The sequence below is a fragment of the Bos grunniens genome, chromosome 6, assembly GCF_055505025.1.
Source record: "Bos grunniens cultivar Pamir isolate PY7600 chromosome 6, Bosgru_T2T1.0, whole genome shotgun sequence".
NCBI lineage: Eukaryota > Metazoa > Chordata > Mammalia > Artiodactyla > Bovidae > Bos > Bos grunniens.
The window spans coordinates 46,128,502-46,148,231 of NC_141170.1; the positions used below are offsets into that span (position 1 = coordinate 46,128,502).

General features: G+C 39.3%; 2 protein-coding genes across 13 annotated transcripts in view; both read left to right on the top strand.

Moving 5' to 3' along the window:
- Nucleotides 1-5,907, top strand: part of PPAT (phosphoribosyl pyrophosphate amidotransferase) — a 41,208-nt gene extending 35,301 nt beyond the window's left edge. For 2 of the 3 annotated variants that reach the window (XM_086405641.1, XM_086405643.1), the window contains exons 9-11: nt 624-845; nt 2,149-2,269; nt 3,497-3,870. In XM_086405641.1, the coding sequence (XP_086261767.1) occupies nt 624-845; nt 2,149-2,269; nt 3,497-3,759 (606 nt within the window). In that variant the 3' untranslated portion in view covers nt 3,760-3,870. Of the gene's footprint in view, nt 1-623; nt 846-2,148; nt 2,270-3,496 lie in introns of all 3 variants that reach the window. The other variant, XM_086405644.1, reaches the window with a different exon arrangement.
- Nucleotides 5,908-15,163: 9,256 nt separating this feature from the next.
- Nucleotides 15,164-19,730, top strand: part of AASDH (aminoadipate-semialdehyde dehydrogenase) — a 28,824-nt gene continuing 24,257 nt past the window's right edge. For 4 of the 10 annotated variants that reach the window (XR_015165390.1, XR_015165392.1, XR_015165391.1 and 1 more), the window contains exons 1-3: nt 15,164-15,665; nt 17,771-18,041; nt 18,133-18,253. Coding sequence is in view for 2 of the 10 variants with exons in the window: in XM_086405660.1 (XP_086261786.1) it covers nt 15,629-15,665; nt 17,771-18,041; nt 18,133-18,253 (429 nt within the window). In the remaining 8 variants the exon portion in view is untranslated. The remainder of the gene's footprint in view (nt 15,666-17,770; nt 18,042-18,132; nt 18,254-19,730) is intronic. The other 6 variants (XM_086405666.1, XM_086405662.1, XM_086405667.1 and 3 more) reach the window with 5 other exon arrangements.

Genomic DNA, 19,730 nt, shown 5'->3' on the forward strand with positions numbered 1-19,730 from the left:
AGATAACATCATACTATCTATTGAGTTTAGTGGTAATATTTACTTATTATAAAGTACCCTTATAAGCCACTGGTGTATTCTTTCCTGCTGAGTGTGGGTAGTAATAAAGCTATTTTTTTTAATTTTGTATAATGTTCTTAGTACTATGCTTAACTGCATTTTTCATAACCAAGTAGATTATATAATTATAGTGATTCTGGGGTATAATACCCAACATTCATTGTGTTGGGAAGTTCAGTTTATGAACTTTTTAAAGAAATAATATGCATACAATATGTTCCTTTTTCTCATAGTGATTTATTCTTTGTCATGTGTTCACATTCTTAGCATTTCCTTCCAAGATAGAGAAATAACAATACGTAAGAAAGAAACATTACAAATTCTAGTAAAATGAATTGTTTTCCTGCTAAGTAGAAAACTTTTGATAATTTTTCTTCTTGCCTTGGCTTCCCTACAGTTTAGATAGTGAAGGAAAATTGTAATCTGATGATGGAGAGCTCAAAATTATAACTGCATTTAAAATTTTTACATACATGTTCTAATGGAAGCATGACCTAGAGAAAACAGGGCCCTTGCGTTCTCCATGTCTGTGCTGCTCATTGTCCTTTTATTCCTTCTGTTAGTGTGGGCTTCCATACGTGGAGGTGCTGTGTAAAAACCGGTATGTAGGAAGAACATTCATTCAGCCAAACATGAGGTTAAGACAACTTGGTGTTGCGAAAAAATTTGGAGTACTGTCAGACAACTTTAAAGGAAAAAGAATTGTTCTTGTAGACGATTCAATTGTGAGAGGCAATACCATCTCACCCATAATCAAGTTACTCAAAGAATCTGGTGCAAAAGAGGTAAGTAATATTAAAACACCTGTGCTAAAGCACCAATAATTTACAATATGATAAAATCGGCAAAATTTTATGTTAAAATTTTTATAAACCTAATTTAAAACTAACAAATCACAAAATAGAATACTTTTAAATTTGTAGGATATTGATTACTTTTTTTATGAAGATGTAGAAGCAGTCCTACTGTAATAATTTGACCCACTGGGTTATATTATCAAATCGCAAAGCTTATTCTAACTAAATACTTCAGTAATTCATATTACTAAATGAGATGTGTCATTTACTAATAGTTGATTAGATTTAGAAATAAAATCCATTGTGGAGAAAATGATATACAAAGCAATATGACAGTCTAAGATAATTATGCTTAAGATTTCTAGCCTTTTTTAATGACTAGTTATGATTATGATACTCTGTTTGGAATTCTGTGAAAATGATGTAATGAAGACAAAAAAGTGTAAAGTTAGTTCAGCACCCATACTATAGTAAAAAAAGAATAAGACACAAATAAGTACAAGAACTGGAAATAGCTTATATATCTACCGGCAGGAAATGATTTGGTAAATTGATACATCAATATGATGAAATACAATGCAACCATTAAAAACTGTAAAGACTGCTAAACATGGGGAAATCTTTGCTGTTATAAGAAAGGTAAAAAGTAAATGTGGACACTGATTATAGCTTTGTAAATTTTCCTGACAAAAGTCAGAAAATAATGATAGATTAAAAAAAGTAGACAAACATAGCTCTTTGTAATAGTAAGGTTTTTTATTTTTTTTTTTAATATCCTGGTAGGTGCTATTTTCTTTTTACTAATAAAATGGTAAAATAAGAGGTAGGCAAAAGTTCCTTTCAAGTGTTAGAAAAATGAAGGTGGTCCTAGGAATGTAATAAATGAAAAATGAGAGATCAGAAGAAAGAAATGTCCTTGTCAGTAGGTGACAGAAAGAAACAATGGGAAGCTCTGTATAAAGAGCCCTTTAAAAGTGGCTAAAATTTCAGAATTCGTGTCCAGGTCACTTTAGGGTCTAGAACAGGGCTGCTCAAGTAGGATTCTTGGTCGTTCTTTAAGTTAATTCTAAAAGTAATTCTGACTTAACATTTGGAGGTCTGTATGTATATCACATGATTTTTTTCTACCTATTATTTTGAAAGAAATTTTGTAGTGTGCTTTGCTGCCCATATGTTTTTAAAACATTCTATAAAACAATTTTATGTTGCATTTGCCAGTGACAGAATTTTGCATAATTGTTCTTCCAGTGAACGTCGAACTAATAAATGCATGAAATGATTTCTTTCCAAGGTACATATTCGCGTAGCTTCACCACCAATTAGATATCCATGCTTCATGGGAATAAACATACCAACAAAAGAAGAGCTTATTGCCAACAAACCAGAATTTGAGCATATTTCAGACTATCTAGGTAGGTATCAAAATTTCTATAAACGTTGATCTTTATTCATTTTTTAACAGAAAATCCAAGCTTATCAATCTTTACATTTTTCATGAAAAAGAGTGTTCAATATTTGTTGAAAGAAGACATTATATATGTTGAGCAGACGAACAGTGGGAGTGCCTGGTGTATATGGACACCATAGTGAGTGCTGTGATAGGAGAGCTAGGCCAGGTGAGCTTGCAGGAGAAGGAAGAAGGGCTTTCACAGCAGAGAGCCACATATCAGTTCACATCTCCCGAAGCTCAGATCAGAAGAAAAATAAGTACTTTCACCACAGATTTCTAATAAAACAATTTGGATGTGGGTACAAATCAAAAGTGAAAAGCTTGTGTAGACTCATCATTAACAATGAGGTCAGAAGACTTGCAGATGGAGGTCATCCTGGGAAGACATTTACCTTTCAAATTCAGTTGAGGTATAAACTATAAATATCATCTACATGTTCATCCATGTATGGTATGTCCACCACATTCTTTGCTTTAGGGCTGGTGTTTCTCTTGACTGGTCATGCCTGGTTGTGTCTCTACCTTAGCAGTTAAGTATTTTGAACATTACCCAACTGATACATTGTGAACACTCATTCTTTGCCAGGACCATATCTACATTATTGTAATAATAATATGAAAATGCTATAGTTAGTATTTCCCGTATCTGATAGATAAAAAATATAGACCTGGGAAAAGTAAATGACCTTGAGCTTAAATGTGAACCCAGATCTTCCTGACTTCAAAATCTATTATTTAAGAAAACTGACTCCTGAAGCCTTTTGAATCCATTTTAGACACAGATTCTCCAGTGCTATTTTAAATTATGTTATCCCTTAAATTCAAATTTAAAATTTAAAAAAATAATAAAGATCCTGTGTTTTATTGATGCTCCAGCCACCACCACTACCCTCCTTTTTTTTTTTAAGAGAGGCTAAAGGAGGGAATTCCCTAGCAGTCTAGTGGCTAGGACTATGAGCTCTTACTGCTGAGGGCCCAGGTTCAATCCTTGGTCGAGGAGCTAAGATCCCAGAAGCCATGCAGCCAATAAATAAGTAAATAATTGAAATTTTAAAAAAATAAAAAAGAGAGGCTAAAGGAGAAATTTTTATTCTGGCTTATGTTTTTCTGTTTGTAACTATTCTCTGCTAGGCAGTTCTTCCTTTCCAAAGGAAGTGTCATGACCTTTTCCCCCTCTTTCCCCCTTTAGGAGCAAACAGTGTTGTGTATCTGTCAGTAGAAGGGCTGGTTTCATCTGTACAAGAAGGAACATTGAAAAAACAGAGAGTGAAAAAGCAAGACATTGCGGTTCAAGAAAATGGGAATGGTCTGCAGTGCTTTGAAAACAATGGTCATTGTACAAAGGAAGATATTATGATTCAAGGAAATGAGAATGGTCTGCAATGTTTTGAAAAGAATAATCATTGTACAGCTTGTCTGACTGGAAAATACCCTGTGGAATTGGAATGGTAGCTGCCAGAGGCAGACATGATATTTCAGGACACAAAAGTTGGTGAAGAAGCTGTAGTGGTTATACCTTCATTTACTGTTACTCAGTTGGTACAATAAATGCTTGTGCTGTAAGTTTTGAGATTTTTTTTTCTGAAAAGGATACCAAATTGCTATGATTTATTCAGTAATCCTGGATAAATACTTCGGTATTATGTAGGAACTTGGGTGATCCTTTCAGTTTTATTCAGTACTGTTATTTTTTAGAGGTCATGTACATTTCAGATCATCAGCAGTAATGCAGCAGATAGGTGAATTTCTGTTTTAGAGAGGATTGCCAGGTATTGTACTCTCACAGGTTCTTAGGAAATTTTGTGGAATGTTTAAGAGTTATTGAAATTCATTTATGGAATATTTTCATAATTGAACATTGCTAATTGCATTTCATACAACAATATGTGTTTTGTTTGGTTTTTTTCTCTCAAGCATTAGTTAGCTTGGTTAGAGAAGACAAGTGGTTAAGTGTCATTTGCCAGGTCCATGCTTTAAAGAGTTTGCAAGAGGTTAGACTAGGGTGTTGTGATGCAAACAGGACATGTGAGTTCATTGTTCATTATATATCATATGATTCAATACATCAGATTCAATTAAACTTGAATCCATTATACCCCAAAGTTATCTATCATCTACAGTTCTCTTAGAAAAAAAAAAAAAAAAAAACGTTTTGTGCCTCACTTTCCTCACCTGTGCGATGAGGTGTTTATATTATTAAATTCAATAACTAGCAGTTATTTTGGTGGTTAGAGCCATCATTCCACCTCCCAATGTTAAGACAGTGAATTAGCTTTTGAAATGTTGGCTGTTGGTCTGCAGTCAAGATTTCAAAAGGGGGACACAGTTTGCCACCTAGCTCTGAAATGCCCTGATTGTAAAAAGATGTCTGTGCAAAAAATTTTCTTACATTTGACTAGAAAGTGTTAATATGATCCATACTACTTAGTGCCCTTATGGTAGAAGCACAGAAAGTAACCTAGTACATTTGAAGTAAAAGATACATTTTTTTAGATTCTAACAAATGTTTTATCCTTCATTGGATTATATGTCTTTTAATGAAGTGCTTGATCAGTTTCAAACATGTGTATGCAATGAGATGATCAAGTAGAAACACTGTAGGGGCCAATTTTAAGGAACAAAGAGACAACAGCCTTTTCCAGTCAGTGTACTCATCTAATTCCAAGCATCGACTCATTAATTTACCACTTACTCTACTTTACTGAGATCTAATGATTTAGACTTTTTTAAGGTTTTGTTTTTTTTAACTGTTTGTTAACATCTGAGGCGACTTGCCCAAAGCCCTTGCTTATGTAAGCTTTTTAAAACAAAAGTGTTTTTTAGGTGCATTACCTTGATGTGGGACACGACTGAGCGACTGAACTGACTGAACTGAACTGACCTTGATGTGGTGTACATAGTGTCCAAATCCACCTAGAATTATAATATTTATTAATAACCATAGTCTTTTTCTCTTCATTCCGTATTTAGTTTCATATGTTGTGTCATGGCAGGCAAGAGAAACCGTTGGCAGCTCTTTAAGCCCATATGTGGCAGGCAGCAGTGGCCACATAACCCTGCGCTGGGGACACAAGCAAACTGGCATTTGAATAACACCCTGGGCCCATTTGTGTATGTAGCCTCTGGTCTTAAAGGTATTTTTAGTGGCACCATGGAGGAGGCGAGACCTTTGGGTCGCTTTTGAACTAGCCTTACTTACATTTTTTACATTTGATTTTTTTAAATAAAACAAGAGACTCAGGGAAAGTACTAAACCAAAATCTCTGGTTTGACTTTTGTGTTTTCCATAGTTTTTGGTTTTATTGAGATGTTTTTAGAAAAGAAAATGGTACTGTGACACTTTAGTAATTTTACAGATTTCTGACTCTTTCTCCACCATGACCTTTTATTTCACAAGTTTCTGAACTGTGAATTACAGTTTTATATCAGTGTAATCTCAAATGTTGTTTAGCTGCTTTAAATTTATATAGGTATGGTAAGCTGCAGAGAAAATGAGAAATATGTTTTCACAGAATCTATATTGTAGACTAAACTAAGCCTACTTTTTGTGAATTCCTTGTGATGCATTGGTGACAAATACATGTAATGAGTACATTTAAATGTGTGTGTACTTTTTCTAAATAAAGATTTTTAGGTAGTATATCATGGTGAACAGCACAGTGACAGTCATACTCAGGATCCATTCTTGGCATCACCTAGTTATATCTTACTTCGCTGATTCAGGCATTTCAATAATAGGACATCTCTTATGAACCAGGCAAACTGCTGATGGAGTAGAAGGGATGAATAAAATAGTTAGAAATGCAGTGCTAAGTAAGCACTAAGATAGTGGCCAAGTTCTGGGGAACACTAGCCAGAATAGGGAAGGTGTCACAGAAGAGGAGGCTTAGATTTTCAAACTGTGTGTTGTTGGAATGGAGTATTCTTTAAAATAAAAATAAAGTAGATAAATGAATAAACTGTGGTACATCCAGACAATAGAATATTATTTGGTCCTAAAAAGAAATGAGCTGTCAAGCCATGAAAAGACAAGGAGTGAACTTACATGGCTATGACTAAGTGAAAGATGCCTGTCTGAAAAGAGTACATACTGTATGCGTCCAACTATATGACATTCTGGAAAAGGCAAAACTGTGGAGACATAAAAAGATCAGTGGTTGCCAGGAGTTGGTGGGGAGAGAGGGATGAATAGGTGAAGCACAGGGGAAATTTTTAGGTTAGTCAAACTATTTTCTGTATTACTATGATGGTGAATAAATGTGATTATATATTTGTCCAAACCTATAGAATATATCAGGTTATAATATATATAATAATATAATCGTATATTACTTTACTTTGCCAACAACAGTCCATCTAGTCAAAGCTATGGTTTTTCCAGTAGACATGTATGGATGTGAGAGTTGGACTATAAAGAAAGCTGAGCACCAAAGAATTGATGCTTTTGAACTGTGGTGTTGGAGAAGAGTCTTGAGAGTCCCTTGGACTGCAAAGAGATCCAACCAGTCAATCCTAAAGGAAATCAGTCCTGAATATTCAGTGGAAGGACTGATGCTGAAGCTGAAACTCCAATACTTGGGCCACCTGATGTGAAGAACTGACTCATTGGAGAAGACACTGATGCTGGGAAAGATTGAAGGCAGGAGAAGGGGACAACAGAGGATGAGATGGTTGGATGGCATTACCGACTCAATGGACATGAGTTTGGGTAAACTCTGGGAGTTGGTGATAGACAGGGAAGCCTGGTGTGCTGCAGTCCACGGGGTCGCAAAGAGTCGGACACAACTGAGCAACTGAACTGAACTGCTAGAATAGAGCATATGACACCAAGAATGATCCCTAATGTAGACTAGAAAATTTGGGTGATAATAATGTGTCAGTGTAGGTTCATCAGCTGTAACAAATGGACCACTTGGTGTGGGGGGAAAATTGATAACAGTGGAGGTTATTATATGTGGGGGTAGGGGGCATATGGGGGGCTTCCCTGGTAGCTCAGCTGGTAAAGAATCTACCTGCAATGCAGGAGACCCTTGGGTTCGATCCCTGCGAAGATCCCTGGAGGAGGGCATGGCAATCCACTCCAGTATTCTTGCATAGAGAATCCCTATAGACAGAGGAGCCTGGTGGGCTACAGCCCACGGAGTTGCAAAGAGTTGGATATGTCTAAGCACAGCACAGCACAGGGGGCATATGGGAACTCTGTACCTTCTGCTCAGTTTTGCTGTGAACCTAAAACTGCTTTAAAAACAGTCTGTTTAAAAATAAAGATACCAGGGGACTTATCAGTCTTCAGTGGTTAAGACTCCGAGCTCCCACTGCAGCAGGCACAGGTTTAATCCCTGGTCAGGAAATATGATCCCGCATGCCTTACACCATGGACCAAAAAAAAAAAAATCACAAAAATAAAGACACCAGGGTCCTACCTCTAAAAAACAAAAACAATAAAAATAGATGCATATAGTTAAAGTAAAGAAAGCAGAGGCCATCTCCAGTCTTCTATAGTGCATCCACATTTTAAATATTTTTTTCTGCCATTAATCTCTGTATGTTTTAAATAATTACCTCATACTACTTACTGTACCAATTTTAGATATTATCTCTACTTCCCTGGAATCTAGCAAAGTGTGCTTTGACAGACTTAATCCACTTAATCATATTAGTATCATTGCCTCTCAGAATCTTGCCCTAGAGCATCAGGTGAGTTTCTCATGCCTTCTTTGGGTTTCAAGTAAGTATAGTCAACTTCTCTAAGGAAAACGGCCCTCTTGTTGATCAAAGAGAAAATCCAGACCCCTCAACAGTAGAACTGCACAGACACTTCAGAGTAAACGGCAACCTTAATGTAAGCTTGTTTTTGTGTGCAGAAATTGTCTTCTTATGATGGTGACTGCAGCCATGAAATTAAAAGACGCTTACTCCTTGGAAGAAAAGTTAGGACTAACCTAGATAGCATATTCAAAAGCAGAGACATTACTTTGCCAACAAAGGTCCATCTCGTCAAGCCTATCGTTTTTCCAGTAGTCATGTATGGATGTGAAAGTTGGACTGTGAAGAAGGCTGAGTGCCGAAGAATTGATGCTTTTGAACTGTGGTGTTGGAGAAGACTCTTGAGAGTCCCTTGGACTGCAAGGAGATCCAACCAGTCCATTCTGAAGATCAGCCCTGGGATTTCTTTGGAAGGAATGATGCTGAAGCTGAAACTCCAGTACTTTGGCCACCTCATGCGAAGAGTTGACTCATTGGAAAAGACTCTGATGCTGGGAGGGATTGGGGGCAGGAGGAGAAGGGGACGACAGAGGATGAGATGGCTGGATGGCATCACTGACTCGATGGACGTGAGTCTGGGTGAACTCCGGGAGTTGGTGATGCACAGGGAGGCCTGGCGTGCTGTGATTCATGGGGTCGCAAAGAGTCGGACACAACTGAGCGACTGATCTGATCTGATCTGTAGCTCAGTTGTTGGATGGCAGGAATCGATTCTTTTTAACTGTTTTGGAATTTCTCACTGCACTATGTCAAACAGAAAATGATGACACAAAGGAGACCCAGGTTGGTCCTTGCACCCTTCCTCAATCATTGGAAATTGCTTGTTTGGCTTCAGTGATGGATATGTTAGATGTGGTGGTTAATTTTATGTTTCAGTTTGGCTAGGCTCTTGGTGCCAAGTTGTTTGTTGAAACACCTGTCTAGGTATTTTTTAGATGTAATAAACATTTAAATCAGTAAACTGAGTAAAGCAGATTGCCCTCCATAGTGTGGGTAGGCCTCATCCAGTCAGTTGAGGCCTTAAGAACAGATTGCAGTTTCCTGAATTAGAATTCTTGGGCCTGCAGCCTAGAAACCCTGCCAGTTTCCAAGCTGTTTCAGGGCTGCAATATCAACTCTTAACCTGAATTTCTGGCCTGGGGGTCTGCCCTAGGTTTCAAACTTGCCAGCCCCTGCAATTCTTTGAGCCAGTTTCTTAAGCTCCATTTATTCCATTGGTTCTGTTTCTCTAGAGAACTCTAGTGGGCTCACTCTTGCAAACAGCCTGACTTCCCTCATCCTTCCAGTTTTTTCAGTCGCGGGGCAAATGTGCCAAGCCTGAATGAACTCTTCACTCATGAAGAACCCGTCACTCTTTCCTCTGACTTCAACTGGGCAGATGAGCTCCCTTAGAATAAATCACACAAGACAGTCCCAACCGTGTTATGGGCTATGATGCTACAGGAGCACATAACTGATCTAACCTTGTCTCAGGGTAGGATCAAGGACTTTGAAAATTATTTTTGGAATAATTTTTATTTTCAGAAGAAACAATGACATTGTCAACTGAGAGATGAGTTGGGAAGTAGGTGAAGAGAAGCAGTGAAATGAGAATGTACCAATAAATGTGCAAAGGATCTGCAAAATACTGGGGTATGTATTTGATTATCAGGAATGGGAACCATGTAGTAGATGGAGAAGAATAAAAAGATACTCAGGAAACAGGTGCAAAACACATGAGCCTCTGCTGTCAAGAGGGATTAAATTAGGTCAGACTTGGAAACAATGCAGCTGCTATAAAATCTACGACAAGTGTTAAGTCACAGTTTGGGAAGGGTCTAGGCTTGGGCCCTATTTAAAAGCTAATAAGGTAACCTGTTACTGTTTCATGGCAGCGCACATGAGGTTCCTGGGTCGAAGACTAGAGAATTTCATTACTTGTGGCCAGAGCATCCTGTTTGATGGCTCTCCAAGCCTCCACAGTCCCCCTGGGTGACCGAGGTGGACATAAATGGAGTTTGCACATAAACTGGGTGGTGGTACAGGAAAGGAGTACTAAGTTTGGGGGGTTCATTCTTTTTACAATAAGTGGAAGCAAGCCTGCTACTTGGGGAAGACATTACCTCAGCTCTGAAGATTGATCACTCTAAGCAGTCAGTACCTTGTGTTCTTTGCATACTTAGTAAGAATTTGCAGGGACACTCAGGGATCATGGCCAATCACTGCCAGCAGTATGCTAAGTTCATGGGATGGGGGTTGGAGGAGGATAGCTAAATTCTCATACAAAGTTTGAAGAAAGGCGATGTTGAAGCTGTGTTTCCATAAGAGGAGTAACTGTTCATCGAGCCAGTGTGGAGAGAGAAAGGTTTTTAGCCTGTGACCCAGCCGAAGCACAGGTGTGGAAACTTGATAAGAGTTTGGCAGGCTCAGAAGACTTACTGCTGCTGCTGCTGCTGCTAAGTCACTTCAGTCGTGTCCGTCTCTGTGTGACCCTAGAGACGGCAGCCCACCAGGCTCCCCCGTCCCTGGGATTCTCCAGGCAAAAACACTGGAGTGGGTTGCCATTTCCTTCTCCAGTGCATGAAAGTGAAAAGTGAAAGTGAAGTCGCTCAGTCGTGTCTGACTCCTAGCGATCCTATGCACTGCAGCTTACCAGGCTCCTCCGTCCATGGGATTTGCCAGGCAAGAGTACTGGAGTGGGTTGCCATTGCCTTCTCCCAGAAGACTTACTAGGGTCTTATTACAGCTGGATCTGACAGTACCAGGTGTGGGGACTGTGGAGCATGGGGTGAGGAAGCAGTCGTCAATTGTGAGAGGTTAGGCTAGAAAGATAATGAACTATCTCACTTGCCTTACTAGAGTCTGAATGCCATGTAGGCAATGAGAGACCACTGAAGCTTCTTAAGAATGCTGTGGCTGCTCTGATGTATGTTTTAGAATGATCAGTCTAGATTACCAGGTAAAAATGGTATCTTAAACATTGCTTCTACATTTGCTTCCTCTTAGACCCCCTGAAAATGACAGTAAAAGGATTTTTTAGGGTCACAAACTCAAGGATAGAAAGTGATAAAATTCTGAAACCAAAAGCAAAGGGCTCAGATGATTTGGAAAAGCTCAGATATGCAGATGACACCACCCTTATGGCAGAAAGTGAAGAAGAACTAAAGAGCCTCTTGATGAAAGTGAAAGAAGAAAGTTGGCTTAAAGCTCAACATTCAGAAAACTAAGATCATGGCATCTGGTCCATCACTTCATGGCAAATAGATGGGGAAACAGTGGCTGACTTTGTTTTGGGAGGCTCCAAAATCACTGCAGATGGTGACGGCAGCCATGAATTAAAAGACGCTGACTCCTTGGAAGGAAAGTTATGACCTCCTTGGAAGGAAAGCATATTAAAAAGCAGAGACATTACTTTGCCAACAAATGTCTGTCTAGTCAAGGGTATGGTTTTTCCAGTAGTCATGTATCGATGTTAGAGTTGGACTCTAAAGAAAGTTGAGCGCCAAAGAATTGATGCTTTTGAACTGTGGCGTCGGAGAAGACTCTTGAGAGGCCCTTGGACTGCAAGGAGATCCAACCAGTCCATCCTAAAGGAGATCAGTCCTGGGTGTTCATTGGAAGGACTGATGCTAAAGCTGAAACTCCAATACTTTGGCCACCTCATGCAAAGAGTTGACTCATTTGAAAAGACTCTGATGCTGGGAAAGTTTGAGGGCAGGAGGAGAAGGGGACGACAGAGGATGAGATGGTTGGTTGGCATCACCGACTTAATGGACATGAGTTTGGGTAAACTCCGGGAGTTGGTGATGGACAGGGAGGCCTGGCGTGCTGCAGTCCATGGGGTTGCAAAGAGTTGGACGCGACTGAGCGACTGAACTGAACTGAAAGACTAAACCAGCAGGGAGCAAAGCCAGTAAACAATACTATTTACATCATTTTGTTTTAGTCGCTAGGTTGTGTCCAACTCTTTTGGGACCCCATGGACTGTAGCCTGCCAGGTTCCTCTGTCCATGGGATTTCCCAGGCAAGAATACTGCAGTGGGTTGCCCTTTCCTTCTCCAGGAGATCTTTCTGACCCAGGAATTGAACCCTCCCTGCATTGGCAGGTGGATTTTTTTTTTTCCCCTACCACTGAGACATCAGGGCCCTAAAAAACTGAGAAACTGGCTTCTGCAAGTAAGGATAAAGAGGGTAACTAAAAGGATTGGCAATTCCCTTGGGAATGAATTATACCCTTATGATACCACCCATCAACCTAAAAGCCTAATTCTGAAAGCCCTTTTATTTGGGAGAGAGTAAAAAGAGAGTCCTTGTGTTAGACGACATCAGGCACTTGGAAATTTTTATACCGAATTCTGAGACCTCCTCCCAACCTCTACAGCCCTTTTCTCTCATTTGGTTTTCAAAATACATATCCCACGGACTCTGAACTTTCAATCAGCTTTTAAATGTCCCACTTTTAAATAATTATTACCAGACACCTGTGGAAGCCTCTAACATAAGAGTCCAAAAGCAACAGAAGAAATAGAGACTGAAAGGAGAAGAAAAACTCAAACAAGCTATCATTAATATCAGAATTAAATTACCCTGGCAGGTAGCAGTAGGATAATTAAATTATCCTACTTTAGCCACGCAAGACTGGAAGGGCTTAAGGGAAAAGCTGAGCAAGAGCACCTGAAGTAAGAGAGCAGAAGTTAGCATTTTAAAAATGCAGATGGCGGGCAGAGGAGGAATACAGATTGTAGGCCCCTCCCTCAGTAGATGACGAATTCAGAACCTCTTGGAATGGAGATTCAAGAATCTGGAATGGGTTATATGGCCAGCTGGGCAGTGGTCTAGAGACTGGGGACAGGAGGACAGAAGATCTAACTGCATACAGCAGGGTAAAAAGAAGTTGGGTGGGCTGGGTATCTAGGCTTTCTCTCCCCCACTCACTGGGTGGATAATGGTGTCAGTCCCAAATATAGAAGCAAAGATACACATCGGACACTGTTCCCCACCCCCTCAACACACACACACCAAATCAAAGATGGGTGGTACATACTCATGGGCAAGTGGATTACTTACTTCGATTACTGCTACAGTTTCTTGCCACCAATGCCTAAGGACACAAGAGCATTGTGTTCTCATTCCTTTATATCATCATTTGTTGATATAAGGCTGCTTCCTCAGTCCTTTCCCTAGACAAAACAAAACAAAAACCCTGATCATTTTGTAACTGGGAAAGTGCTTCAGAAAGCCAAACTCTTTGACAGCAGATGTTTGCAGCAAAGTTAAGGATTTATTTGCAGGATGCCAAGCAAGGGCATGGGAGACAGGTGTCAGATGCACCCCTTCTTGGTCTTTAAGTTAGGGATGTTTTAAAGGGCAAGAACAAAGAAATTGGGATTAATCACCATCTTCTAACTTTTAAAATATATTTATTTACTTATTTATTTGGCTGCATCGGGTCTTAGTTGCGCCAGGTGGGATCTTTCACTGTGCACAGACTATAGTTGTGGCACACAGACTTAGTTGCTACATGGCATGTGGGGTCTTACTTCCCTGACCAGGGATAGAACCCACCTCCCCTCCATTGCAAGACAGATTCTCAACCACTAGCCACCAGGGAAGCCCCACCGTTTCTTAATCTGGTTTTGTGAGTCAGGTTGTCTGCAGTTTACAATTCCCTGGCCCGGTGATACAGGTCTGTGAGCTCATCTTGTCCTAGAGAAACAACCTGAATTTGTATGTTACTAATGATATACGTACCTACATTATATATGTGTATGTATATATGTATATGTATATATATCTGCAACAGCAATTTTAGTACATTAATGATGTTATCAAAAATAGCATTCCTTAGTGGATCAGATGGTAAGACGTCTGCCTGCAATGGGGGAGACCTGGGTTCGATCCCTGGGTCAGGAAGATTCCCCTGGAGAAGGAAATGGCAAGCCACTACAGTACTCTTGCCTGGAAAATTCCATGGATGGAGGAGCCTGGTAGGCTACAGTCCACGGGATCGCAAAGAGTCGGACACGACTGAGCAATTTCACACACACAGTCATCTGACTCTGGTTGATTAGTATTCAGTTAGCCCAAGATTGGAGAGGGCAATGGTGTCCCACTCCAGTACTCTTGCCTGGAGAATGCCATGGATGGAGGAGCCTGGTAGGCTGCAGTCCATGGGGTCGCTGAGAGTCGGACACGACTGAGCGACTTCACTTTCACTTTTCACTTTCACGCATTGGAGAAGGAAATGGCAACCCACTCCAGTATTCTTGCCTGGAGAATCCCAGGGACGGGGGAGCCCGGTGGGCTGCTGTCTCTGGGGTCGCACAGAGTCGGACACGACTGAAGCGACTTAGCAGCAGCAGCAGCCCAAGATTGATGTCAGAGGAGACAAGATAGGGAATACAGTTATGGAGGGAGGTTATGTCAGTTATGTCAGTGAGGGAAGCTGGTTTTAGGAGAACTCGGTTTCTATTTCCTCTCTGCTACCAGCACAGTATCTTTTTTTTTTAAATCACCATTATTGTTCCTGACATTTTTAATAATTAACTTACATGCCTCCAACTCCTCTAAAAAAAGACTGCTATTCAGGAGCATAAGTAGCTTAAGTAACTTTCTTGACTCAGACCTGTTTTCTATATAACTCTTATTGAAAGCTGAAATGTTCTTAGTTTTCATTTAAATGCACCTCTTCCAATTAAAATGTCAGCCTTATGACAAGGAATCCGTTTGCAGGCTTCATTGCTGCATAGTCCCCCGCAAGGTAGGACAAGTTATTATTTTTTTAAAAAGTTTAATGGATGAAGTCCAGTCACTCGTGTATTTCACAATGATTTCATCGCTCTTAGCACCAACTCCAAGCGATCTCTTTCTAGCCAGCCACATCGTGAACAAGGAGCCAGTTGCTTCGAATTAAAGTTTCTCGCTCAGAGTTTCTTGGCAAGTATGAAAGGGTACGACTCCAAGGGTGTCAACTCCAAAGTCCTCGCAAACTATGTCCAAAATCCAACGTGACTAGAGTGGAGATTTGAAATGAGAACAAGCAGCAAAATGCCATCTCTTTTTGGCAGAGGCCTCCGAAGCTCGGATAAGGGGCGGGGCGGGGCAGAGTGACGCTATCTGCGCCGGGTCGCTCGTGTGACGTCAGCAAGGCGACGCGGAAGATTACGGATGAACCCGCGCCATTTACATCTCGGAAGGCTAGGCCAGATTTAAACCTTGGGAGTTACTGATTTATTCGCTGTGTGTGACGCCTTGGGTTGGGCTGGCGGGAGAAGGTCCGGATGGGCTCAGACCTCCCCGCTACCCTCTCACCTCTGGGCCTTCTGAGTGGGTCTCGACAGGAGGCGGTATCCAGTAGGGACATGTGTGAGGGAGGAGAAGTACGGCGTCATCTGGGGCTGGCTGCACACAGGTTTGCTTAGCTTCCGGGCTAGCGTTGGCCTCGGATTTGAATTAGTGGTGTCTGGCCGAATGGAGTGGTGGTGCAAAGATTAAACTTGACCATTGTGCTCTCTCCACTCACCCTGCATTAGACTCTGCACCTTATTTCAAATGTAAGGTAGCTTTTCTAAATAGCATGATTTCGAGAAGCAATTGGAAAAACGTGTTGAAAGGTAAAAAGTGCATTATTATTAATCGTAGTCGCTTCATGAACGTTAAGAAGCTGGTGGATATGGGAAAATAAAGTTTTTAGGTTATTTATCAGTATTTAAAATAACCAGTAACCTACAAGAGTCCCTAAGACCTCTCATGACTCAATAGCAGCCTCTATTGACATAAAGTTGCAAGTATCTTAAAACTTAATGATCCCGTTACATATATAATCTGTTTACCAGATTTTCCAATTTTTTCCCCCTTCTTCTGTGGTCCCAGAAATGTTTGGACATCCATTTAGTATCCTCTATTGAAACAAATGTATTTATGATTCAGTTAATGAAAACGAAAACCTTAGACAACAAGAATAGATTTGGCCTTAATTCTCTTAAAGAGAAAACTGGCAATTGTATAGATATGTATAGTGAATGTTGTAATTTGTCATAAAAAATGGCTTTTTAAAAAATTCATTTTATCTTGTGCATCACAGAAAGAGCAAGTATTTGTAGAAAAGCTTATTAAAAATACTGCAAATATTTTATATTTAAAAATTTGTGTTTAGAAATCAGAGTATTTCCAAACCTTATGGGTTTCAGCAGTTACTCATTTTGCTCTCTTTGAAGTGAAGTAAAAGTTGTTCAGTCCTGTCTGACTCTGGAATTCTCTAGGCCAGAATAGTGGAGTGGGTAGCTCTTCCCTTCTCCAGGAGATCTTCTCAACCCAGGGATCGAACCCAGGTCTTCCGCATTGCGGGCAGATTCTTTACTAGCTGAGCCACAAAGGAAGTCTCTTGCTGTCTTTAGGAATGTTTTATTTTCTCTAATTGATATTAATTAAATGATGTGGATGAATCAGTAGGAAAATAAGTTCAAATAAGACAGTTGTGAGGTTTTTGTTATTGTTCAATCATGCCTAACTTTTTTTTGATGAAATACAGCTTCACATTTTCTTTTTATGTGACCTGCATTGAGAAGCTCAAAGAACATTGTATTGATATAATACTTTATTGAGTTGTAATATTATAGAGTCTAAGTTTAAATGAATTTATTGGCAATTTAAAAATCAAATTAGAGGCTATTCCCTGGCTGCCCAGTAGTTGGGGTTCTGTGCTTTCACTTCTGGGGCCCTGGGTTGGATCCTTGGTTGGGAAACTAAGATCCTACAATATATGTATGTGTGTGTGTGTAATATATATGTTATAAATATGTATATTTCAAACTAGAGTATGAAGAGCTTAGTTCTTAACAGTTATAAAAGTGACTTGCTGTGACCTTTGAAAACTAAGATCCTGCGATACATATATATGTGTGTGTGTGTGTGTATAATATATATGATATATATTTCAAACTAGAGTATGAAGAGCTTAGTTCTTAACAGTTATAAAAGTGACTTGCTGTGACCTTTGAAAACTAAGATCCTGCGATACATATATATATGTGTGTGTGTGTGTATAATATATATGATACATATTTCAAACTGGAGTATGAAGAGCTTAGTTCTTAACAGTTATAAAAGTGACTTGCTGTGACCTTTGAAAAAAGTATTATATATTAATAATAATCACAGTTTATATAGAGAGGACTAAACTTAGATAAATGTAAGGGTTTTTTTCTCTTTTTTCTATCAGAGATTGATTTTATTTTCACCTTCGTTCAGTTCCTAAAAGCAGACTTCACTTGAATTAGCTTTTTCAAAGTTTCCGTACAGGATTTTAATTATTTTAATCAACCTGTAACAAGAAAAATGAAAAAACTAAGCATATGGTACTTTGAATTTAGTTTTACTGGATAATAATTTACTTATTATTTCTTTCCTATGGTGTGGTCTGTTTTGAGAGAATTCTGCATTTCTACTTGTTTCATCCTCATCTGTGTATATACCATTGCCCTCTCATATTTGCTTCCAGTTCTGACAGGGAATTAGGTTGACTGTATCAAAATTTCAACCCTGTTGTTTTCAGCAAAGTTACCATAGACAGTTCATAGTTCAGTGATTCTTTAATTGTGTCTTTGATATAGTCATTTTTATGAGGAGTGATTGTATAGAATTTCTTCTCCAAACATCCCCCCACCCCCCGCAACAAACTCCATGAAACTCCTTGTTCCCCTAACATTTCTTGATATAGAGTTCTCTGCTACCAGTGATGTTCAAATAAGCGTCAGTGAAATGACTCTTCAGGAATTGGTGCATCAGGCTGCCTCCCTTTATTCAGATAAAATAGCTGTGTGTTTTGATGAATGTAACAACCAGCCTCCAGTTTACTATACCTACAAGACTGTGATTCATGCTGCTTCAGCATTATCGAATTTTCTGCTGTTACACTGTGAGTTTCAAGGAATTCGGGAAATTGGTCTCTACTGCCATCCTACAATAAACTTACCCTCTTGGATTTTAGGGTAAGATTTTTTAGAACTGAAAATTTGATATCTTAAAGTAAGATTATTTTCAACAGATAGCCTGTGCTGACTCTGTCCTTTGTTTCTTTAGAATTCTCCACGTCCCTGCTGCTTATGTACCTGTTGATCCAGATTCACCACCAGCATTATCAGTTCATTTTATGAAAAAATGTAATCTGAAGTATATCCTTGTTGAAAAAGTGCATATAAGTGTAAGTGTGGCTATTTAAGTTTTTTTTTTTTAATGTGTTTTATTTACTTCTCAGTTGAAGGGAGTCCCATCCCCATCTTGATTTCTAAATTCACTAATTCAGCGAAGTTTCTCAGTCTCAGCACTGTTGACATTTTGGGTTGGATAATTGTTATGAGGAGTGTCCTTTACATTATAAGATGTTTAGTAACCCCATGGCCTCACCTAACAGGTGTCAGTAGCACCCCTCAATTGTAACAATCAAAATTTTCTTCGGACTTTGCCAAATGTCTCCTGGAGGTATCCTCCACCATCCATGCTCCATTGAGAACCTCAATGACATGAACATATCTTCTGCCCTCATAATAATGAATTGTGAATTGCCTTGAATTTACTTTCTCTTTCCAAAGTTTCCAAAGGAAACTTTTATAATACTTGATTTTTTTTTTTTGGCCATGTGGCCTGTGGGATCTTAGTTCCCTGACCAGAAATTAAACCCATACCTCTTGCACTGGAAGCCTGGAGTCTTACCACTGTACTGCCAGGGAAGTCCCAATACTTGATACTTTTATCTTTGTATCTTTATGCCAACTTACAGTAGTCAGCAACATTAAAGAACTGTATCCGAGCTTAGATTTTGAGAAAGAGATTGGCACTTAGGTCAGATCTTTCTGGGAAACTAAATATATTATTTTTAAAATTTTTAAGTGACTGCCAGCCAGAGTCACTTCTAGTCAAGAAACACTGCCTTAGGTGCAAAATTGGTATTATATGTTAAGCAAGGGGCAGCCCATGTTTCATTATTATTTCTTCATTTTTTGTTTATAAAATATTGCCTTACCATGGAAAAAATTATAGAAAATATATTCATTTTAGCCTATTACTACCATTTCCTATATGAATCATTTTATGTTTGAGAGTAACTTAAATGCCTTTCACCTATTTGTGTATATATGCATTTGTATCCGTAATGTACATCAGTAAGACAATTCAAGAGCTTCAGGTATATGGGGGGCTTCCTATAGAATAATAGGTATTAGAGTAGGGCCTCCAGAAAGAGACAGTGAGTATTAATTTGGTAAATAAATATTTTCTGAATATACATGTATGGTTATCTGACCACAGTTTTCCTCAAATTGGTTATTTGTTGATAAGCAAAACTAAGGGTTTCCCTGGTAGCTCAGCGGCAAAGAATGTACCTGCATTGCAGGAGACCCAGGTTCAATCCCTGGGTCCGGAAGATTCCTCTGAAGAAGGAAATGGCTACCCTCTCCTGTATTCTTGCCTGGAGAATTCCATGGACAGAGGAGCTACAGTCCATAGGGTCTCAAAGAATCGGACATGACAGAAGCAACTGAGCACGCACACACACACAAGCAAAACTAAAATGAGAGCGTGAGGTTCAGTTTTTTAAACAGCCTTGATGAAAGGTTTGTAGATGGGGTGGTTGGGTGGAAGAATTAATTGTCAATATCAAGCTAGTCTTTATAACTGCATAT